The following is a 23,340-nucleotide window of genomic DNA, read 5'->3' as shown; positions in this document are numbered from 1 at the left end:
GTTTAAATCTGGAGGTTCTGTCTAAGTAAGTCTCCACTGCAAAATGCTCCTGTCGTCTCAGTACTGGTTAGAATTTAATGTGATTCAGATTGTGGCTTCCCTGTTCCTCAGTAAACATTTTCTATGTCAGTAATTAGTCTTATTCCCATCACTTAGTGTTTGTCTCAAGGGAGATGCAAACCACTTTTGTTTGATGAAAAGCTTACATTTCAAAAGGCAGCTTTACATAAACAGACTTATTTTCATCTTCTTTTTCATGCAAATGTATTTTACAAACTACAGAACAGCGTTTGTTTGGGTGAGGAGTTGAAACCAACAGGAGTTGTGAGGTTTTGATGCAGCAACACTGCAGTGAACACTGTGAGATAGCTTGGACTTTATGCAGCTCTGTGAAGACAGTGTGTGGGTTTGTCAGCTGTCAGTTTAAAGCTCACTGTCATTTATTTATTCAGCTCTTTTATTTACTGTGTTTTATGCTTCAGGAGACTGTTTGAGTGAAGATTTTGCTCATCATTTGCCAGCCGAGTTAATAGCAGAAAACTGAAAATCCATTAACAATCAAATCTACACTACGGCAAAAACTTTCCTTTCATCTACTCAAGGGCTGAAAGAAATACAGTTTCCATGTGCCACACTAATGCAACATTTCATTTCTCAGCTCAAGCAGCACATATCATTCTGCCTGCGCTAGTTTCAAGCACTGAGTTGTGTTGAAAAACCCAATCCCCTCCTCACATGGCATTTGTATGCAGAGAGTAGCAGTACAAAGTAGACCTATTTAGTGCGAACAGAGTTATAAATCTGAGGAGATTCAGCATCTGTGAGAAAAGAAGATCAAAGTGCTCTGAATCCATGCACTTATCTCTTCCTACAATGCTGCTCCCTTTTGGACTTTCCACACCCCAACCCCCAACGCCCTGCCTATAAACCCTTTCTGTTCGACTCAGGAAACGAAACGTTTTCTCATATTTTCACTTTGTCTCTGAGGAGGAATCTCTGCAAGCTGTGCAGGCCATGATCTTCATCCTGGAGATTTACCACTGTCTGCCAGGCTGAAGTCTTACAAAGCTGAACCTGCACTGCTGACTATTTGTCAAAGCAGTGGTTCTCAAACTTTTTCACATCAAGGACCCCTAAACCGACCACAGACCCCTATTGGATAAGATTTTGTCCTAGGGTTCCCCATCTGATAAGATTTAATGTTTGAAACCCATGAGCAAAATAGTCATACATTCTGTCACTGTGTTACTTATGGATGGAAGTATGGTGAAAATAAAGGATTCCCCTTTTTGCTGGGAACCCCCAGGAACCCCTGCAAGAACCCCTGGGGGTCCCTACACTCCACTTTGAGAACCACTAGTTTAAAGGACAAGAGACAGCAGTTTAAACTTTAGACTTGAGTGTTTAGACTTTAGATTGTAAAGATGGACATAGGAAAAGTAAGACTAAACATCTGGTATTTACTAAGTCACTGTAAATTACCATCGGGGGCACAGAATAATGCAGCATTTACTCAGACTACAGATGTAAGTGTCAAAAAATAAGATGTGATGCTTGGCTGCTTTGACATGAATGATGTATGTCTGGAAAGACACTGTGCAGCTCTACTGGTTGAGGAGGAACACTTTTGGAACTGCAGACCTCAAGAAGAAAGTTTGATGCGGGTAAATGTTGGTTAAGTATTCAGATATTGTCAGTTCAACAAAAAGTCATTAAGACTGAATGAGAAAAATCAGAGATTATTTATGTAAAAAAAAAAAAAAAAAAAAAAACTAACAACACAACAGCCCAAGGTAATAAATATTAATAAAATTAAATATAATGTCTTTTTCTTGTGATGTGTCCACTCTGGATTGGCAAACAACTTCATAAAGCATCCTTTCATTAGTTTCTCCCTCCATGTTTCAGGTTGTTTCTGTCACCTTTTATGCATCAAAACACTGCTGCAGATTTTACACTTGCTTTCTCTCAGATATTCAGCAGCTATTTGTTTTAGATTTTTTGCCTTGGGACCGAGAAACCTTAAAACCATGTTACATAACACACAATTTTCTATGGTGCTGCTTTTCTTCCAATCTACCTACACAGAGGTGAGTATTGTTAGTGAACGTCCAGCTAAGACTCTACAGCTACACTAATGGCTCTGTGAGGTTGTACTTAGGCACAGTGGTGGTATTAGCTAAAGAATAACATGTTCAAAATGACAATGCTAGTATGAGGTTGTTTAACACGTATAATGTTCACCATCTTCGTGCAGGATTTTAGCATGCTAAAATTAGCTAATTATCACTAAATGTAAAGTACAGCTGAGTCTGATGCGAATGCATTTAGTTAAGCAGGTGTTGGACACAAATACCTAAATTACTGGAGAAAATTGCTAAAATTTGGACCTGACGTTGGCGCTAAAGGAGAGGTTAGTGTTAAGGTTGACGTTAGAAATATCAAAGATAATACAGTTTTTCCTGTGGAGAGCATTTGTTGAGACAGGTTAGCTAGCATGGCTAAAACAGCAGTTTCCTAATCCAATTTCTGTTAAATGTGACATAATGTAAGAAATACATTGGGACTAACCATTAGAGCAGGGGTTGGCAAGTACCGACCGCTGCTATAGAATGCTGTAGAAATGAATCCTAAATCCTGGAAATTTGCATTTTAGCACTTCCAGTTCCCTCAGCCCAAAGTCTATTCTGAATTGGTATTTGGTTAAATGGCTGAAACAAGGTCTGTGGTTAAGACGAGCTCATTTTCATGTTTTATTCTATGACATAAATATGTCGGTAAATACCCCAGTTGTTGTGAGAGTCATGAGACTTCAGAGATTGACATTAACTGTCATTAAACCAAACACGGAAACTGATCTACTCACCGGCCTCGTTGTCTCTATAAGTACACTTTTGCTAACTATTACTTACCTTGTAGAAGAGGGAAGCGTTAAATCAAACTACAAGTTGGACGTTTAGAGGTGATGACGTTGATGCGACCATGTTGTTGCTGGTTTACAGCCTAACATTAGCTTTTTACTTCTGGTCATTGTATTTGGGCTTCCAAAATCATGAAAGTGGTGTTCAGTTGTGAGATTATTGTGCTGAAGAAAACATGTAAGTATCATAAACTTCAATTTGTCATAGAGCTTATTTTTGGCAATATTAAAAAAGCCAATGTAAAAATCTCAATGGCTTTTATTTCAGGGAACCAGGGTGATGCTAACTTCCGGGTTGGCCTATAAAAATACATCATCCCTGTAACATGCTATACCTCATTACTGTATCTGCCCTGTGCCAGTCACATCTTCATTGCTCTGTCAAAGCTTTACTCTTGTTGTTTCCAGCTGTAAGTTTAAGTAGACATGTAAAGCTATTTATGATAATGATAATACTGCAGCATCATTAACTTCCTTGCTGCGTCCTTTTCATTCATTTTGGGTGACTCCAACTTTACGGCAGACTTAAGCTGCTGCACCGTCACCATGAATCTCCAAAATGTAAATGTATGAAAATGTAAAATGGTCTGAATGCTGCAGCAGCCCAGACTGAGACATAGTTGGGAAGCTGAAGGGGCAATTTCAAAATACAAGACCCTTTAAATGTTACTGCTAGGATTCATGCACTTTAACTCTTCTCTTGGTTCTCTGTTTAAAAAGGTTGAGACATTTAGAGTCAAGATAACAGTCCCACTTAAATGTGAAGGAACAAAAAAGAAAGGCCATATTAACCATATTGCTCCAGGTTTCCTCAAATCACCTCCCAGTAAATCAGCACAGAGAAAATCCCGTATATCCCCACATTAAGCTGCAGATGTTAAAGGAAGTGACATTCACGGCAGCTATTGTGCTTACGGCCCAGACAATTGGAAACAGGCCAGGATCTGGAAAAAGTGCTGAGAAAAACCATGTGGATGATTACGAAAATACATGTGGCTGGGATTATGTAAAATACTAATGACAAATTAACATTCATTCAGCCTGCCTGAGCTCTGAAATAGAAACTGAATTGGAATTGCAACACATTGCAACACCAGCAGTTGATATTCTACTAAAAATACTTGCGGATGAACATGCGCTATATGGGTCATTGAAAATATTCACACCAGCACAACTGAGCCTGAACAGGGCAAAGAGGGCTTATGTTTTAGCTTTTAGAGGCTAGGCGTAGTACTGGCCCTCTGGGAAAAGCATTAAACATTAATTTCAAATATCAGGTTGCTTATGTAGTGCTTTTCAACACTATGATTATGCATTTTTGAAGTGTTTATCATGGGTTTTGTTGGGGAGGTTATGGACCCAAAAGGATACCATCTGTTTAAACACACAAAAAAAGCATCCGGTGAAGTATAGAAGGCTCTCCTATGACAAGAGAGATGCTGTATACAGAGGCTTTTTTTAACAGCACCATCTACCTTCACGGGTCTCAAGGTGTTTGAGGTGAGTGAAGAAAAAAAAAATGCTTGACAAGCTAGAGTTTTTGCAACTGTACACCAGCTGACAGCAGGCTGGAACAACAACGGGTCCCAAGATGCAGGCAGATCAACAGAGGAACTCGGCCAGGCAGCTGACGTTACTTATGTAGAAATCAATATCCCAGGCCTCCTGGTGCCCTGGATTTATCTTCCAGACATTTTCTATCTGTAACAGATCTGTACAATAGAGTTACTTTAAATTACTGTTTCAGAGGATAAAACAAGCAGCAGTTCAAAGCTAGTAGTTAGATAGATGGATCTGATATTTGTACTTCACATCAGTGAATATTAATGGAGAGGTTTAGTGTTTTAAATGCAGTTTCAGGCATTTCCACATCAATCCATGAGAAGCACTGAGTAATTATACTGTTTCACACAGTCAAAGGAGGGAACAAGCTGAAGACTAGCAGCTACAATCCAAAAAAGTAAGAATGTTTTTCTTTTTTCCTGTAATGTGTCTGTCAGGTTGGGAGAAGGTTCCTCAGTGTCCCAGTGGTTTTCTGGATGACAATGCGATTGATGGCTGTGTAAGCCCTCTTTAAGGCGGGATGGAGCTGCCCCTGTTCTGAACCGGTGGCCACAGATGGCATGCTTAATGACTGTGTCTGTCACTGACATGTGGCAGAGAGAGCAAACAGCAAAGGGCGCTGTCTGAGTGCTGCATCATGAGACTGCAATCAGCAAAGTACAAATGCAATCTAATAGTGTCAAAGTTTTCTAAACTTATACTCAAAGCATTTTCAGAGTCAGCGTGGAGGAAACCATTGGTCCTGGATCTGGTTATAAGCTCTATGAAGATGAACTGTTTTTCTTTATTTTTATTCTTTCATTTTCAGCTCATCTTAACTCTCTTCTCACTCATTCATATATTTATGTAGAAACCCTTCATGTTTATCATATCTGATCAACTTTCTCATACATTTCATAGTTTTTTCTAAAATCACAGCCGATATTTGATGCTCTTTTCAGACCTTGTATGTACAAAATGTCCACACACTAGGGTTGTGTGGTTGGACAATGATCTCTGTGAGCTTATGCATTTACCAATGTCAAGACGATATTTGGCTTTTTTTCCCCATTAATGTATTAAATTATTATCATGATTTGAAGTATAAGATTGATACTAAATTTAATTTGCCCTGCCATGTTCAACATACCCACATATACCCGATGCTTGCAACACCAACGCGTGTACACACACACACACACACACACACACACACACTCCCACCAGCTGATTGTCACTGAAACAGCTGGTTATGTGTAGGTGCTGCGCTGTCATTAAACAGAGGTGAGGAAATTGACAGTTTGGTTTCTTAGCTGTTGCTTTTAAGGTTGTAAAAACAACTTTTGGACAGTCAGCGAGAGAGAGAGAGACAGAGAGAGAGAGAGAGAAAGAGAACTAAACGCCATAAACAGCTGTTTCTACACAATTCTACCTGCTGATTTTGAGTGATAATTGTGAATGCTCTGATTATTAAATGTAAATAATTAATGCTCCATTTGTGATGACAACTTTGTTTTATCATAGCCATAAAATATTTTTCTCATCTTACTGTCATCAAGAAACACACTTGCTGTTTCTCTGTCTCTCACTCATTAGGTCACATCCCCGATCATATTGGCTATTGCCACTCTTACAGGATTATGACAGGATGAGCGGACTTGTATAAGATTGCGCCACCCTACCACACATCCTCACACTCACTCTTCACTTCAGCGTCTCGGCCTCACAGAAGATTAAACACAAAATCCAGTGTTTGGAGTCAGTAAATTGCATTAAAGTCAGTCACTTTATTATACTATATATACAGTCAATACTATTCATTTTTATTTTCCTTTTTACGGAGAAAAAAGGAAAATAACAATGTGGTAATGTTTGTCATGTATAAAGCATCATGTTCACCATCTTAGTTTAGTGTGTTAGCGTGTTAGTGAGATACTACTTGCTTATTAGCAACAGTGCACAATGTCAACCTTACACTGGGGCTAGAGGTTATGTCAAGGGACCACTAAGGTTAGTGTGATACTGTACATTGTCTGGGAACCATGAATGTCTGTACAACCTTCTGTTTCCTTAGAAAAGAAATGCATTGGACTCTTTTCTGATCAGCTGACAAGGTCAACCACAGGTAACAGACTGTAGCCTACGACTGTAGCTTGATAAAACTTATTGGTAAATGCAAATGGCAATAGCTGGTCAGTGCTGAAATGAGATGAACAGATTTGGGGGCATGGCTGAGGGCGGTTGCTTAGTTGTGACATGACAAAATTACAGACGCCCTGCTGGCTTGTTTTAAGGCACAGTTTCTGTCCATTTTTCTGTGGACTGAGTGTTTTGATATGTTCACATTATCACTATAGCAGACTAGACTTGCTTTATAAATAAAAACTAGAAATACTGCCTTGTGGTTGTATGCCTCTGCTACTAAGACTAGTTTCAGATTACATCGCTGTTTCTCCAGCGTCATATAAAATAAAAACCGTCTGTGTGAAATTTTGTCAGATTTGCTGTGTGAAGTCTTGAGTAATGACTAAAAAGTGATTTGTGAGGTCACACTGACCTTGACTTTTGACCTTTGACCACCAAAGTCTAATCAGTTTGTCCTTAAATCCAAGTGAACATTTGTGCCAAATTTTAAAGCACTGCCTTGATGAGTTGTCGAGATATTGCATTCACAAGGCAAAAATCATGTATTGTGAGGTCACTGTGACCTTGACCTTTGACTTTTAGCCACCTAAATCTAACCAGTTCATCTTTGAGTCAAGAGAAACGGTTTTACCACATTTGAAGAAATTCCCTCAAGGCGTTATAGATATTGTGTCCATGAGAATAGGACGTATATAAAACCTGAAAACAGTTTGTATCCAGCTCTGGCTGTCGCTGGTGTGGAGGCATAAAAAAACATGGGAATCTCACTTTCTACAATATGCAACCTGTAAAACATCTGAAAACAGCTGACATGTGTACGTTTAGTCAGGAGGAGAGATAACAGCACTGGATTAATTTTAGCCTGCTGTAAAGTAAAAGATCAAGGTATTAGTTATATTTTTTAAGCTTCAGAGTTGCCCAAAAAACGATAAAAAAAATGTCTAATACAGAGCACAAAACTTTCCGAAAAGAAAATTAAATTCTGTATAAATGATATACTTCAAACCTTAAATGAAAAAAATGAGAAAAACTGCTTCTCACTCCTATTTTCCTATTTTTTTTCTTTCACACACACAAAAGAAAGACAAAATGAAAAAATAACTATCTATTATTTATTTTATTTTATTTTTTGGGACAATGTGAAAATGAGTTTGCCCTTCAGTGGTTCAGAAATGAATTGAACGGGAACACTGTACTGAGAATAAAAAAGAAAAAAAAAAACTTAATTTTGCCAACAGGCTCTGTTTCGATCACGCCTGAAGAACATAAATATTTCAACAAGCCACAGCAAGAGCAGAGAGAGATCGATACAGAATCCCTGGAATAAAAAAGAGCAGAGCACACAGGTGGCTGTAAATGTGTAAATGCAGCACAGGAAGCAGCAGCCACAGCAGGATGGCACAGCAGCACTTCATGAATGTTTGGCCATGACAATTGTGCATCTGACTGAAGTGACCTGAAGAAAACAGAGCTGCTCAAGAATTTAGACGTGTTCCAATCCGAATTTAAGATCTTTACTTTTCATTTTTCTTTCACTTCAGGTGCACAACGGAGAGAAAAATTTAATTTCCCTTTGGCTTTAGCTGTGCAGAACATTGTTGTATAGCCTCTGTATTTGGCCTGAAGTAGCTCTGTGGACCTTACCTCTTCTGTCCTACTTTCTATGCTGAAATGCTATTCTGGTTCTATTCTACTGCTGTGGTAAAGGAATTATTCTATTCTTTCTTTTCAGCCAGAGGGTTCAAATACTGATCCAACAAACATTAACTTAAAGACAAGAGGTTTGTGCAGCAATCTACTGCTTCAGTCCTACCACTTCAGAGGGGAAAAGAGGCTGCCGTGGCTGGGGCAATACTTATACAGGATGAATTCAGGACAGTCTAACAATGGGATATACTCCGCTTTATCAGTCAACAGAAAACTTCAAACAAATTAAAAGAAAAGCAGTGCTGAGGGATAACCAAGACCTCAAAGTAAAACACAAAGCTGTGAATTGCATATAAATGACTCGGTCAACTGGCGCGCCAACAAGCCACAGTAAACAAACACAGCTCAAGGCTGACCTTTCCACAGCAACGCTGCTGTAGAAAAATATAAAAATACTACGTTTGCTGCGTTTGCTGTAACCTTCACTCATTATTCTCACAACAGCCCATTTGTAAATAGATTCAAGGCGAGCAGCTGTCAGCAGATAACAACAGCAAGACTTCGATCACCCCAAGGCAAAGAACAGTTGGTGATTAAATCTTAATAAAATGCACAGACACACAGTGAATCATGAAAAACCAGCCAACCACACCAGCTGCTGTTTGTGAGTTGTAAATGGCCCCAAAGCTCATGACATGCTAGATGAGTCCACAGCCAGGTAGCAGCTTTGTGAGGCTGTGCTCACTCCCTGCTTTGAGCTACATGCTAACATCAGCATGCTAACTCACAGTGCTAGCATGCTGAGGTTTAATGTAGACTGTTGACAGTCTTAGTTAATGTTTAGCATGATGCATTGTCTAGGAACGATGAATGCCTGTACAAACTTTTGTGCTAATCCATCCAGTATGATGTTGAGATATTTCACAGGGTAGGTCAAAACCTGACCTGCTAGTGGTGCTAGAGGAAAAATCAGGTGATCATCAAGTCCTTGTGATTCTGGGGACCATGAATACCTTTACCAAATTTCATTACAATTCATGCAATAGTTTTGAAGAATTTCATTGTTTTTCAACAAACCAGAAATATCAAGGTGACACTAAAGGAAATGTTTCTGTGGGCCATGACATATCGCCTGACTGATAGTCGATACATAGACACATTTCTGATATTGACCACATATATATATATAATTTAAAACGATGCAATGTCTACTTTCAACCATTTATGTCTGAATTGCAAGTAGGACGACCAAAGAGTGATGTTCCCTTCTCAGATTGTTTTATTTTTAATTCTGTCTCTATTATTTATTATTTTTACAGTGAAAAGCAGAGACACGAGAAAAGTCAGAAACTCATGTGCATGTTTTTTCGTGATGTTAAAGTTGAAGTCATGGTTGAATAGATTAAATAATATACAAAGAAAGGATAGATTTAAGGTGCTATATGTAAGTTTTTGTATTGCTACAGAGCATTGGCATAGTGTAAAACAAATGTTGCGAGTTCAGCATTAAACCTCTACCTAGCCCAGTCCTGTCCCCTCTTGTAATACTTAGTGAGTCACTGTAGCGTCCAGTCGGCTCTCAGTTCAGCATGAGAGGATGTAGAAGTAGCACTGCTCAGAGGGCATATTGTAAACACAACGATGGCTGAAGCCCTTGGCAAAAACTCCCCACCTCATTCCAACAAGAAGCCAAATTCAATGGCTGATAAAACTTACATATAGGACCTTAAAACACACAGCACATGACATTGCCTAAATATGCTAAATTATTGTGGATTCCCACTTAAACTTACAATCCAGCATTTATGGGTCACTTTTCATCACTGTCTGTTTTGTTGCTAGTTTGCTGGAGAGGGCCATAGGAGAGAGTACAGAGTTTATGCCTCAAAGTGAGCACAAAAAATTGCTGGAGGCATAAGTTGGCAGTTGACCATCTGAAATGATAATCTTAATGGAAGTGATGTGTTTATGTCTGCTTATGCATTGTTTGTTGTTCCTTTCCCTCCCAAAACAACACTAGTTTTACCCAATAATGTTTGTTGATTTATGGTTTTAATGTCAGGACCAGGACCATGTCCAGATGGTATCAGAGTAACGCAGTACACTGAATATGGTCATAATGTGGTTATGAATATGCTTATATGCATTATTATTATTACTTCCATAAATGATTTGTGTTCCATGTCATAAACATTCCTATCAGATCTAACAAGCAAACAGTCTTTACTTGATGAGTCACATACTCATATTGCAATGTGGAACAGAGGGACAGATTGTTCCCACAGGACAGAGGCTGTGCAATACTCAGACATAAAGATGACTGGAGACATGATTGAAATCGTTGAACCATCACTGTAAAACCAACACACAGCGCATGACCAGATCTGCTCTGGTAGCACTGCTGTTATATAGACAGGTAAAAACTTGTCTCATCTCTCTCAGGAGCTCTAGTAACAACAGGTTTGTGAGCCAATCAAAAGAGAAGCTCTGAGCCTCTCTTCTGATCGGCTGACTGTTTTCTGAGTGATTGAATAAAAATGTAGCAGATTTCAGGTAAACAACCCAAAGAAACCAAATCCTGCAAGGTGGGATGGTGGGTCCGGATAGGCCAGGCATGGGACATGACTGAAATCTGTGACTGCTTCGTGGTGACATCACAGTTACAGAAGTCCTCAGTCCTCAAGTCACTCAATTTAAGGCTCAGTTTCTGAATACAATCTGTTTGCATTTCTCTGTGGACTGAGGTCCTAATACTCGGACACACAACGACTCAATATAATCATACACACTGAGTAAGAGATAAGTAAACAACAGCCATTGAAGAACAGCAAGCAAACTTCCCATAGGCACAAAGCAAGCATTCATATGAGTTATGTATGGATTTTAAAGAGAGCTAGCAACTTAGGCTACCAGAATAAAAACTATTCATTTTTTAGAGTTGCTTCCGCGTGCTAGCGTAGTTTAGGACTGAAAATAAGGGCTCACTCCAAACAGAACACAAAGGTACACAGGAGATGCCAACAATAGTGTCAATGTAATTTGTTCCTTTAGCCCTCGGCCATGCTGCTGTATAGATTTGGACTTTGGGCTCCTGCTGTATATTCTGACCCTTACAGCACCTCTGTGTGTTTATGTTTCAGAGCGCTGAATCAAGACACTGTACCTACACACAATAATATACCAGGCACTGGCAATGCCATTTGTCAGGACTCCATCCCAGAAACAACAGTGGGAAAAATGTGGGGAGAGCACACGCGGTCTAAACTAAGTGCTCCATAATTATTTAAAATCCTTCACTTCTATTCCACTTCACACGTACATAACAACACCTCCAAACATTGTCAACACATATGGCATCATGCATCTCATTCCTTGGTTATTTTTTCTCCTCAATAATAAATCCCCTTCGGAAACACGTAGCTCCTCTATCATTTATACCCACAATGCATTTTAAACAGGGGCTATACCTTTGGTTGTGATGGCGGGCTGCTCCCCCAGTAGCAGCTTTAGTCTCTTGGCATGGATTTTACCCTGGTAGTGTGACTGTGCCACCACTGCTGAGGTGAAGGACATGTTACACAGCGTGCAGCACTTATTCTTGTCCACGTCGCCCTCGTCGCTGCCCTAGAAAAAACACACAGTAACATCTTATCAATGATACATCAATCCATCACAACCTTCATTTATTTGTGGGCGCTTTGAAAACAGGATTCAATCAAAGATGTCATATGTATTATAAAGAAAGCAGTATCTTGTTCTAGGAAGACAGCTGCACATTGAACACATCACTAATCTCTACCACTTCTAATTCAGATGAGGGGAGGGGTGCAACATTCCTCGCCGAAAGTGTTTTAATCCTGGTGGGATGCAAATGGAGTCGGGTCTGTTTTAAGGGGTGATAGTGGAGCTGATGGTGGACCACTCCCTGAGCCTCCATCTGTGCAAACTGCACCAAAACCCATTATCCTCAGAGAACGCAGAGGACACAGAGAAACACGCCAAGCACTGAGAGAAGGATGCTGCCGTTTTTACAGAAAAGTGAGAGGGAGGAGAGGAGAGGGTCAAGGAAAGGCTGGGGAAGAGGAGAGGAAAGTGAACTCCATGACTTCACTCAGCTGTCTGTTCCTCCACCTGGTGCACTCCACCACATACAGTAGGTGAACAGTGGGCCTGAGTGTGGAGAAATATGTGTGCGTGTCTTTTCAGCTGAATTGTCTCAGTGTGAGATGAACCGAGATAATGAGCCCATTCACCTTCATGATATTCATATTCTAACACTAACAGTTATGACTTTGTATTATGTTCCTGCTAATGCAGCTTTTTGTGGGTTATTGACACCGATGTGTTTGGCTGCGTTTCATTTTTCATGTTCAAATTATTCAAGTGAATCTAAAATTAAAATGAATACTTTTTTCTAAGAAATCAATATATTTGTTTTGACTTGTTTTTCTTTTTAATTTCTTATTTTTTTGTTGACACCAGCCAATATATTCAGTCTATATTTTTTTTAATTGGTGAAATATTTGTGTGGACTGGGTCTGGGTGAGGTTTCTATATTAATTCAATTCAGTCCTAAACAGTAGTTGGTTTAAAACTGCTAAAACTCACAGGTTTGAACACAGTATTTTAATGGACTGGATCAATGGAAAGAAAGACACAGCTAGCTAAGCCTTTATCTAATGCAGGAAAAACACAACACTGAATATGTAAGACCTTCCCAGTATTAGACATGCTCTGAAAAGCTTTTTCTATAGGTGGCATTGTTGTCTCTATATTGAGAACAATTGAAAAAAGACGCTGGTGCTCAGAAAAATGCTGTATGGACAACGCCCTTAAACAGCTAATGGTAGGCAGCCAACTTGAATTAACAATAGAACATGGCTACATGAAGGTGAATAATAACAAGGGCTGTTCGGAGGCACACATGTCTATTTGTGTTTTGAATCCTCCTCCCAACAGGAGCTGAATGCAGTTTAGATGCTGTTCTATAACAAAAATGGTTTTATTGTCTCTTGAAAAAAGGACATTGTGAAGCAGTAGTATTTGCTCTAAAGGTTTATTCACATTAAAAGAGTAGAACAAGGGTCTAACCTTAGATGTTTCATGTTGCTTAATACAGTATTTACCACTCAGGAACTTAACTGCAGCACTGCAGTAAACTCTGCTACTTTAGCTTCAATCCTAATGCTGCTGGCAGTAGAGCAGATTTCAGGGTATCAAATTGTTGGGTTTTTTTTTGTTTGTTTGCTTTTTTTATAACAAACGTGGCAGATGTGTGTGCATGCTGATAATTTGCCACATGACAATCTTTTTTGTCTGGTCTCTATGTGACCAGTCTGTGGAAATTCAGAAACACAAGTAGTGCTCAGCAGCAAGTGGATGTTCCCACAAAGGTCAGTGAAGCTTGGGTAGAAGTTCAACAAATTTGAACTTTCGCCGCTCCGTGCTCCCCTCAGTGCACAATGAACATCCATGCAGAGCCGCAGCAACACAGCACATTCACAATAATGGAGGAGGCACGTAAAAGCTGTTTTCCACAATGATGTAAATGCATCAGAGGTAGGGTGACCATGTTCTCAAACCCCCAAACTGGGAACGTTAAGTGTGCTGCACGGTCATGCATGCGCACGTATATGCATTTATGTAAGCAGGATGGAGGACAAACCTACCGAGCACACCTTTCAATCCCACGGACGCCATAAACACAACTTTTTCATCACCAGTTAGCAACAGTTAGCATACTGACAGGTTCGGTTAGAAAGAGCCACCAACATCATCACCAGTGACACTTGCCAATCAGTGTTGAATTCAGATGCATTGTTTATGTTTTTATATTGGGTTAGATAATAAAGATTGGAACAGAACATGATAAATTAAAGTGCTGAAACAAGTATAATATTACAGTTATTATTTCAATAATGGGGTAGTGAATATTTAAAAGTGTGATTTTTTTGTGTTTTACAGATACTTGTCAGGACTCAGGACACCCAGCTTGAAACCGGGACAATTTAGATGTTTACAAGGATGGCAATGTCAGCCAACTGTTCAGTGAGTTTATTGCCATGAAATATTACAGACATTCATGGTCCCCAGAGGATATATCATACTTTGTTGATCAATTGACATCTTGCGCCACTATGAGGTTGACAGTTTTGTTTTTTTAGTCAAATGTCACGACAGCTATTGGTGCAGGTATCCATGGTGTCTATTGAAAGAATCCAAATGTCTGATGATACCATAACAAACCCAAATTGATATGGATTATGTGTTTGAATGTTTTAACAATTCAACTGCATTGAGTTGAGAAGCCTCTGAAAGTATATCCTTCAGAGAGAACAGCACATACTTGGTTTGAATAAATAATCTAATCCAGGTTGGTTTACATACATAACATTTACACGAGTGGTCTAATTCCTCGTAAACACGTGTATCTATCTTTATTGTCAAAAAAAATGATTTTGGAGAGTAGCCAAACTAATTACAAATGCAAACTTTAAGCCAACTTTTCACTGCTTGTACTCGATGAGAATGCTTGGATGTCAGCCGGGATGCAGCAGCTGCCTGTTTACACTGTCTTCATTGTAGAGCTTTTTAAACACCATGTGCTTTTTAGTCTGCTCTAAGGAACCGATAGCTGATTTCAACAGAACTCAATTACTCTCAGCACCATTCAGTCACTTTCAATTTACCAGCAGAAGGACTCTTGTATTCACTGCATCAGTCTGTGGTGTATACACAGATTCTCCTTTCTATTCTCCTCTCTATCCAGAGGACGGCATAAATGGACCAAGGAAAGGAATGAATCAATGTAATGTCTTTTTATTATACATGAAAAGTTATGGTGAGAGATGTTACCAGAATAACAAAACAACTGCTTTAGCTTCTTTGTTGATTATTGTTGCTTGTTTGTTTTCATCAAACCATGAACACTGTATCATATAGTCAAAGACAACCTTCACATCAGGTAAAAGTCTAGTCTTTTGCTGAGCTTCAGTGATTGAACCTCTCACCTGCAGTGATGTAGGGGTGAACTCCATGGTGTGTCAGTACATTGTGACCTCAGTAGCAGGTGTGGTTACAGGTGTGACAGATTTGAAAGCAGTGAGGGTTGTAAAACACCGCTTTTGATTTTTGCTAACAACCCTAAAGAAAGTGCATAATTGCCATCACAATGAATGTGACAACATTAAAATAACAGAATGACTTTTCAGAAAAGACACATTCACTTGCTTGCAAACAAGCTCTGTGCACTTAATTTGAATCTACAGCCAGGAATTAGTTAGCTTAACATGAAGACTGGAGACGGGGGTAAAAAGCTGCCATGGTTCTATTCAAAAGGTAGCAAACTTTGCACTACAGTCCATCTAAAGGTCACTTATTATCTTTGTTTAATCTCATTTTCAATTTTCTTTGTTTAATCTGTTCAAAAAGTAAAGAGCGGGGAATGACCTGATCGACTCCTGAACGGCCCGACTCTTTCCAGAGTTTCTAGAGACACTTGCCAGGCAACCTCATGATGACAAGACTCCCATACATGTAACTTCGGGAGCTCTTGAGGTGCTGGTTGGCAGATAATTTTAACCTCTGGCCTACTTTTTGCCTTTGTTTCCAGTGTTTATGCTAAGCTATGCCAAACAGCTGCTGGTTGGAGCTTTATATTTAGCATCTTGACATAAAGGTGGTTTTAAGCTTAATCTTCTAAAGTAAGTAAGCATATTGCACATCTATTCCTTTAACTGGTCAGTACACATTTTTCTTTAGAAAAAAAATTCACTCCATATATTAGAAAACTGCTCAACGAGCCCCACAGCTTTCTACATTACAGCATGAAACAACATGACAAGGCCACTGTTGTGGAGTAAATACTGTACACCGAGACATTACAGCCACCAACAATGGAACCATGCAAAAATGCCTGATATTGCTAAGATCTAAGATTAATAATGGAAAATTGGAAAAAACCCGACAGCATTGTTTATGCTTTGATAAACCGGATCAAAGCCTGAGCTACGAGCCCAGACTGAACAGTATGTGACGTGACTCACACACTGCAGTGGTGCAAAATGTTTGTTCACATTTGTATGCAGTCACATACAGTGCAAACAGCTTCCTGTTTAGTCTCATCAGTCTGAAACTATATTAGCACAGGTGACATTTTGAATTCACAAACAACCACTGTGTTCCACACCATTAGGTGCCCGGCCTTCATACTGGAGGGTCATGTTCCTGTTCACCTGGACACCATGTAAACACTCAGCTGGAGAAGTTGACATGAACATGTCTATAGCCAGGATATATTTCACATAGCACTTACACTAATGAGGATAGTAATTAAGCTGAACAATGGTTTAATGATGAAAACTACACACAGGATTGGACTCAGAGCAGTAGCTTAAACATGTGGGTGAACTCACCCTTTGCCCTTCTTTTAAGAGTGCTGAACTCAGTGTAGCAATGCTCCTGTTTTTCATGCTGAAAGAGAAACGAAAGCTTCTCCCAAGAGGAAACTAATGTCATCGTGTGTGAGGTTCTGAACTTCAGGAAGCAAACACTCTAGATAAGCTGAGGATGTTAAAACAGTTAAGGAGGAGATGATATACTTGGTTCATGGTTGTCAAAGTCAAACTGGCTCATTGTATCATCCACAGAAAGAGATGGTGCTTTTAAATAAGATATAATCACTCTTGCTGCAGTGAGGCCATGAGAACAGTACTGAACACTTGGTACAGTATAAGTGGCTCGCTTGTTCACTCACTGTCTCTCTCTCTCTCTCTCTCATGCGCACACACTTTGACAGCTGACTGTCTGTCATAGTGGGGCATCGGGAGCCATAAGAAATTCCATGAGAAAGTTTTTACCATCTCAGTGTTTTTACCTCTCTGTGAGTCTGTCACTCGGGGTGCACGGAGCTGCTGCGTGCATGTGCTCACTTAGCAATCACAGTACATCATGCAGTCAATCAGTTCTTCGCAATTAGAATTTTTGCAGTTAAATTGCTTAGATACTATATTATTTAATTATTAATTTAAGAATTATTTTTTGGAATAAAACAGAAACCTAGCCTGTAATCCAGGATTGCAATCATTCAATATTAATAGTAGTACATTAATTTTCAATTATTGGTGTTCATTTTTGTTTGAGCCTAAAAGTTTTCTTTTTTTTTTTTTTTCTACATCATCTCTGTTTTTGCTGTGCTCAGCTTGATTAGGGTATCTTGGAGTGAAGGATGTGGTGGTGCTTAGCATGGTATACATTTTGAACTCAATATTATTTGCATATGGTAGTGCAGAAATTCAAGGGATTCATTTTGATTTGGCATCTTGTGGAGAGTGGAAAGAGGGCCAAAGGCAGGGGGTTCAGTGCTCATGTCCCACTTTTAGAGACCCCACACTTTAAAAATCGCTGCTCCACCCCTGGGTAGACTACGTGTTCCCAACCGATCATAGCTTGCCATTCATGACTTATGAGACATGAGAAGAAGGGATGGACTTCACTGTTCCATCTGACAACAACATCATTCTTCTTTTCCTTTGCCGTATTTACAGTTTACATTCCACTAGTGTCATAGCAAAAACCATTGAGATGTGTAATTCTCGCTGAAATGCGATTTATCTGCTGTAGAAGAAGAAAGCACAACCAGATGATGTAAGTAAAAGAGCATCAGCACAGTCCAGTTGATGTGTCGGCACAACATGTCGCAGCCCACAAAGTCTCAACATGCACCATCAGAAAAACAGAACTAATGCTTGTTACCAATTCTTTATGAAAAGGACAAGCGTTGAAGTCTTAGGACCCCTGGGTCCAAAGACTGGTCTCAGAACTGAAGGCTGCACTAATCTATATTCGTTACATTAAAAATGGATCAAATTTCCGTTTAATGTAAAGGGTGTTTAGATTACAGCAGAGATCATCACCCAACTCTATAGTTCCCGCAGTACTGAGCTTTTTAGCCTTTTTTAGCTCGTCGTTTTTGTTTTGCAGTCTGCAAATCTCTGATGAAAGTGCTGAGCACCAAACGACAGACCACACAACCTCTTTATAGCTTTATAATACACTCTAATGAGAATTTTGACTGAGACAGTGTAAATGTCAGTCAAACATTTCAACAGATTTTCTTTCTCCACAATGAGGAAATGATTAGTTTATATTCATGTTTTGTCTTTCTACCTGATTTATTAATTGGAGTCTAATTAGTTAATAGGGCAAAGTGGAAATCGTCCATTTCCAATTTGATGAAAACAGTATGTGATGTCCAGTATAGTACGCTTTAATCAAGCACACCTAAGATTTGGGTAAGTATTTATAAAGTTCCCAGGAGTTTCGCTGACTGTGTTTTTGGGTAATCATAGTAAAACAGAAATGCATAAAATGAATATAGCTCATATGTTAAATGAAATAATAAGAGATTTTACTTTGCGAAATTTTCGTACCAGCCTGGTCCAATTACATGAGTCCACAACTTGCACATATTACATAATCACACAAGTGCACCATAACATATTTCTCAAACATCATAGTGCAACAATTAGCCTATTTAAAATAAAATAAAAAAATTAAGATCACACAAGATTAAGACCTACATTAATTGATCCCTTGTGTAATTAGGTTGACTGATCCTTTATGATGCAGGTGACATGCAGCCAGATTTGTTCAAATAAGTTTTAGTCTGCTCTCACCAAGGGCCCTAATCACACACATTTTCTTTATGGGAGACTCTGAGTGTGAAGTTTGATTTATGACTGCACAGAGTATCAGCTCTGACGCAATCATCACCGTTACACAGAGGAGTCTGACATTGAGAGGACACCGGTCTCTGCAGGAACAGTATGCGTTCACCTCTACATCACAAGGTCAGTGTCAAAAGAAAGTTAATAAAGTGATTTTACTCTAAAAGTTGGTCCAAATATGTGTCAGTCTGAAAGTTTATGTCTAAGTGTGACTGATTTCCTGCTCTGAGACTCTTGATAACAGTTGATGGGCCCTGGATGTTAAGAAAAAATACCTCAAAACACACGTGTGTCCAGTTTTGTCAATATTATCCACAGCTCTGAAGTGTGTGTACATGCATATTAAGGCGCATCAAAAACTATGATTACATCTGAGGAGTAAAATCACTTGAGAAAATCTGGTCATAAATAAGGCCATTGATGTGTTTCACCGGCAAGTGGGGGGGGGTCCCACGCTACAATTTCAAACTGAACCCTTTACTGAAATGCTATTTGTAGTGAGCTGTAATCTTGTGGAGATCACCCGTGTGTGTGTGTGTGTGTGTGTGTGTGTGTGTGTGGATGAGGAACAGAGACAGAGACACAGCGCTTCCTCCCACAGTGTGTGATAACAGAGGAACACTGCTGCACACTGACTCATTCTGACACACACAAATGCGCACACACACACACACACACACACACACACACAGCCCCTCCTTCTGCCCTTGGCCTTGTCCTTCACAAACTCTTACCACACACGTGTATACACACACACACACACACACATACACCCTTCCCTCAGCTCCTAGGGTAACAGCAGCAGCAGCAGAGACCCTGTTCCATCTTATTTGCAGGATTTCATAGTCATAATGAGCAAATATATATTCAGGAAGAGCCCAAAATACACCAGGAGATGAGATGCCACCTCCAAATAGGAAGGAGCCATAATTTCATGGTTAATTAAAACTGGATAAACGAGGAGCTAATTGCAGGGAAATGTAATTAATGAAGCGGCAGGTAGGTGTATGTTGCCAGATTGACAATCGTAGTGTAATATATGGGCCTTCCTGCAAAACAGAGCTTTATCGTTGTTGTATGGTCTGTTGGATGGATGGTGCAGAATAATTCTAATGTGAAATGGTTATCTACGTTTAGGGATGAGGAGGAATTTCTGTTAAGCTCAGCAACACAGAATTATTTATTTTTTCTTTTTGGGGGGTTGGGGTGAGGGGTGTGTGGGGGTGGAGGTTGGGATCCAAAACACCCATGAGTCATCTGAAGTGCAACACATCCAACCTCTGCCATACTGCAGCAGTCATGTATGGTGGCCTTCATATTTTGTGTGTGTGCGTGTGTGTGTCTGTGTGTGTGCCTGTGCCTGTGCGTGTGTGTGTGTGTGTGTGTGTGTGTGTGTGTGTGTGTGTGTGTGTGTGTGTGTGTGTGTGTGTGTGTGTGTGTGTGTGTGTGTGTGTGTGTGTAATCTCAGCCCAACAGTGAGAAATAATTGGAGTTCTGCATTGGCAGAATATACTGCTGCACTGCACTACTCTGAATATATAACTGATGGAGGCAGGGATACAGAGAGAGACAGAGAGAGCGAGAGAGAGAGAGAGAGAGAGAGAGAGAGAGAGACATTACATTTTGAGGAGAGGGGGGGCGTGAGGAGGGGAGGGGGTCTGCCTCATTCCCATTCATGTGAGGCATAATAAAATAATCTTTTTGATTTGCAAGCAGTAAATTCTCTTTGCTGTCAGTGCCATGCTGCACATTTTCATCTTGGTTTAAGTGAAGCAGTGTGTCCTTGTCTGTCTGTGTTTGTGGTGTGATATGGACAGGCTGTGTGATGTCTTACTGCACTGGATTGTTGTGGTCTTTTGTCACTGCATCACACGTGCCACAGTGCCAACAACACGCTTGGATTTGCAGAGGCTGCATGCAAGATTTTCTTTCTGCAGCCAAAAAGCTGCACCACTGCTTTAGGTAAGAGCTTTGGGCTGTGGCTAGCCTGGACTGGATTGGCCTGATCCTGGCCTGGCTTAGCACCGTATAATGCCTGGGCTAAATCTGGAGGTCAGGGAACACTCGCTACTCATGTGCATCTCCCCTAAGGCACACGCAGAAGAAATAGGACAGCCAAGTGCGAGGGTATCCCTGCAAAAAAAAAAAAAAAAAAAAAAAACAGGATAAAAAGGACAAGCTCCCAACATAGCTGTGGACAATGCAGTCTATTGCTGCCAAGCAGAGCATACAGGGGAGTGCTATAAGCTGGGCTGTGGTTACCACTGCTGCTGCTGCTGCTTCAGCCCTACACACACACACACACACACGCACACACACAATAAAGTGACCTTCACATTAAACAGCAGCCGGCACCAGCAGGGACAGAGTATAAACACTGACTGGATTCTAGTAGAAAGTGTGTCACAAGGCATCAGTGAGACAATGCAAATTAACAATCTGTTTACATACAGTTAAAGTGGCTTTACACATTCTAACCCCTCGCACACAAACAGCACCTCTTCATTGACCTGGACAAGTGATTTAAAATGACCTGTTGCATTCACCAGATCCCTAGTAGACCTGCGCCAGCTCACCTCCTGTCACACCTTCTTCGCCACCTTCCATTTTAATCACATTTAGCAAGATGGTTTTTTTTTAGCATCTAGCTTCATGTCAAACACTTCTTTGTCTTTGATTCAATCCAAGGGACATTATAATTTATCACAACTCAGATTAAGTATAATCTGTTATGATAACATTGTACCCACCTGTGACTGAAATTCTTGTGAGCTGAAGAAAACACGATGAGCAGGAGTTCAAGCAGTATTCATTGCAAGCTGACATGTCACAGAGAAAGTGATAAGTGGTGCAATGACAGCAAGTGAACCATAGTAGTGACGTGGCTACATGAGTATATGTTCCCAGGTATCACATGGTTACAGCATTTTACCGCTCCTTACTCCAAAAAACTTTATCGCAAACAACACTACTGGATACGAAAATCTGCACTGTCACAGTCTCTGGCACGTCTCCAGACGTCCACTATCAGTCATAAACAGTAACCAATTGTCTGGGTCTGTGCTCTGGGACCAAATGTGAGGCCTCGGAAAACAAGATGAAAACTGGAAGTGAGAAAAATCTCCTTCACACCACCAACGTAACTGCTGAGATCTTGAAATGCAGTGACGCAAAAAAACAGGAGGGATCAAACCATGTCAACCGAGCCAACAGTTTTGCCCACGTACCTTCCACTAAATTGTGAGTTTGTACAAGTAGATAGTCAAAACTGATGCAGAGAGTCAATCTCTAAACTCTAATGGATGTTTTCCATTTTTCAATTGTGTGATTGGGTCATAATTTCTACAGTTCGCCTTCCTTTCTCTTCCAAATAAACTTGCAGTGCAGCTACATTCAGAGATATCAGCCATCACTGAGCATAGTGTTATCCTAACTCATGAACTGTAGGGTTCCTCTAATGACACAGTGTTCACAGCTGTATAATATTTTCTAATTTCTTTGCTGTCTCAGGTCGTAACATCCCACTGGCAAGTCCAGATAGGTTCGCTGTAGTATGAATTTCTTCTTTTTACTCGAGTGGCACAGTTGTGAATGAGGCTTGGCCACACATGGAACAGAGCAGATGGCTTAACAGAGCATATAATTTTGGGGCATCAGTTATGCTAATGGTTATCCTCACAAATGCACACTTTAAGCTGCTGTAATTGGAACTTACATAAGACAACAGTAGCTAATTTATACATCCAGCAGACGTACAGTATATATAACACTAGTTTCATTTAGCCATACTTCATTCTTCATTTGTGGAGGAGTTAACACTCCAACAGACACTTAAATAAAAGTGGATGTTGCAGTACGGCAAATAAGCTACAATATTTTCCTTTGTTTTGGACTCTGCAGCTCTCCATCCCCTCAAAGGTCAGCACTGTCAAGATGGTTTTCTATTGGTCCAAAGTTTGCTGAACTCCAGACAAAATATTTGTTGTGGCATTGTCCTTGTGAACAGAATTAAAATAAATTTACTTAGAGATTAAATGGTATAAAAGTTTATTATGACAATTATAGTGACCAAAATTATCACAGTTATCAGTATTGTTTTTAAATAACATGGTATTGTTAAAATGTGCTGTAATAATAAAGTCATAACTTTCACCATTTTTTTTATGGAAACCATATATAAATAATTAGCAGCTCTTTTTGTTTGCATTTAAACATTGAAATAAAAACATTGCCAACACATATGAGTCACAGATGAGGACAGTAGCAGTACCGGGTTCGCTTGCTGCATACCCACTCATAAACAGCAAATGTATTATTATTTTTATTTTCCAAGCTGTAACATCTTTCAGAGCACACAGA

The 23,340-nt window shown here is 39.8% G+C and overlaps 1 protein-coding gene across 3 annotated transcripts in view; it reads right to left on the bottom strand.

Moving 5' to 3' along the window:
• zmat4a (zinc finger, matrin-type 4a) overlaps positions 1-23,340 on the bottom strand; it is a 145,721-nt gene that overhangs the window by 53,783 nt on the left and 68,598 nt on the right. For all 3 annotated transcript variants that reach the window (XM_071481947.1, XM_071481948.1, XM_071481949.1), the window contains exon 4: positions 11,722-11,878. In XM_071481947.1, coding sequence (XP_071338048.1) covers positions 11,722-11,878 — 157 coding nt within the window. The remainder of the gene's footprint in view (positions 1-11,721; positions 11,879-23,340) is intronic.

The sequence above is a fragment of the Trachinotus anak genome, unplaced genomic scaffold (genome assembly GCF_046630095.1).
Source record: "Trachinotus anak isolate AG129_WGS33_773 ecotype Australia unplaced genomic scaffold, CSIRO_AGI_Tana_v1 ptg000008l, whole genome shotgun sequence".
NCBI classification, from domain to species: Eukaryota; Metazoa; Chordata; class Actinopteri; order Carangiformes; family Carangidae; genus Trachinotus; species Trachinotus anak.
The sequence above is the reverse complement of the archived record's forward strand: the minus strand, read 5'-3'. Positions and strand labels throughout refer to the sequence as shown.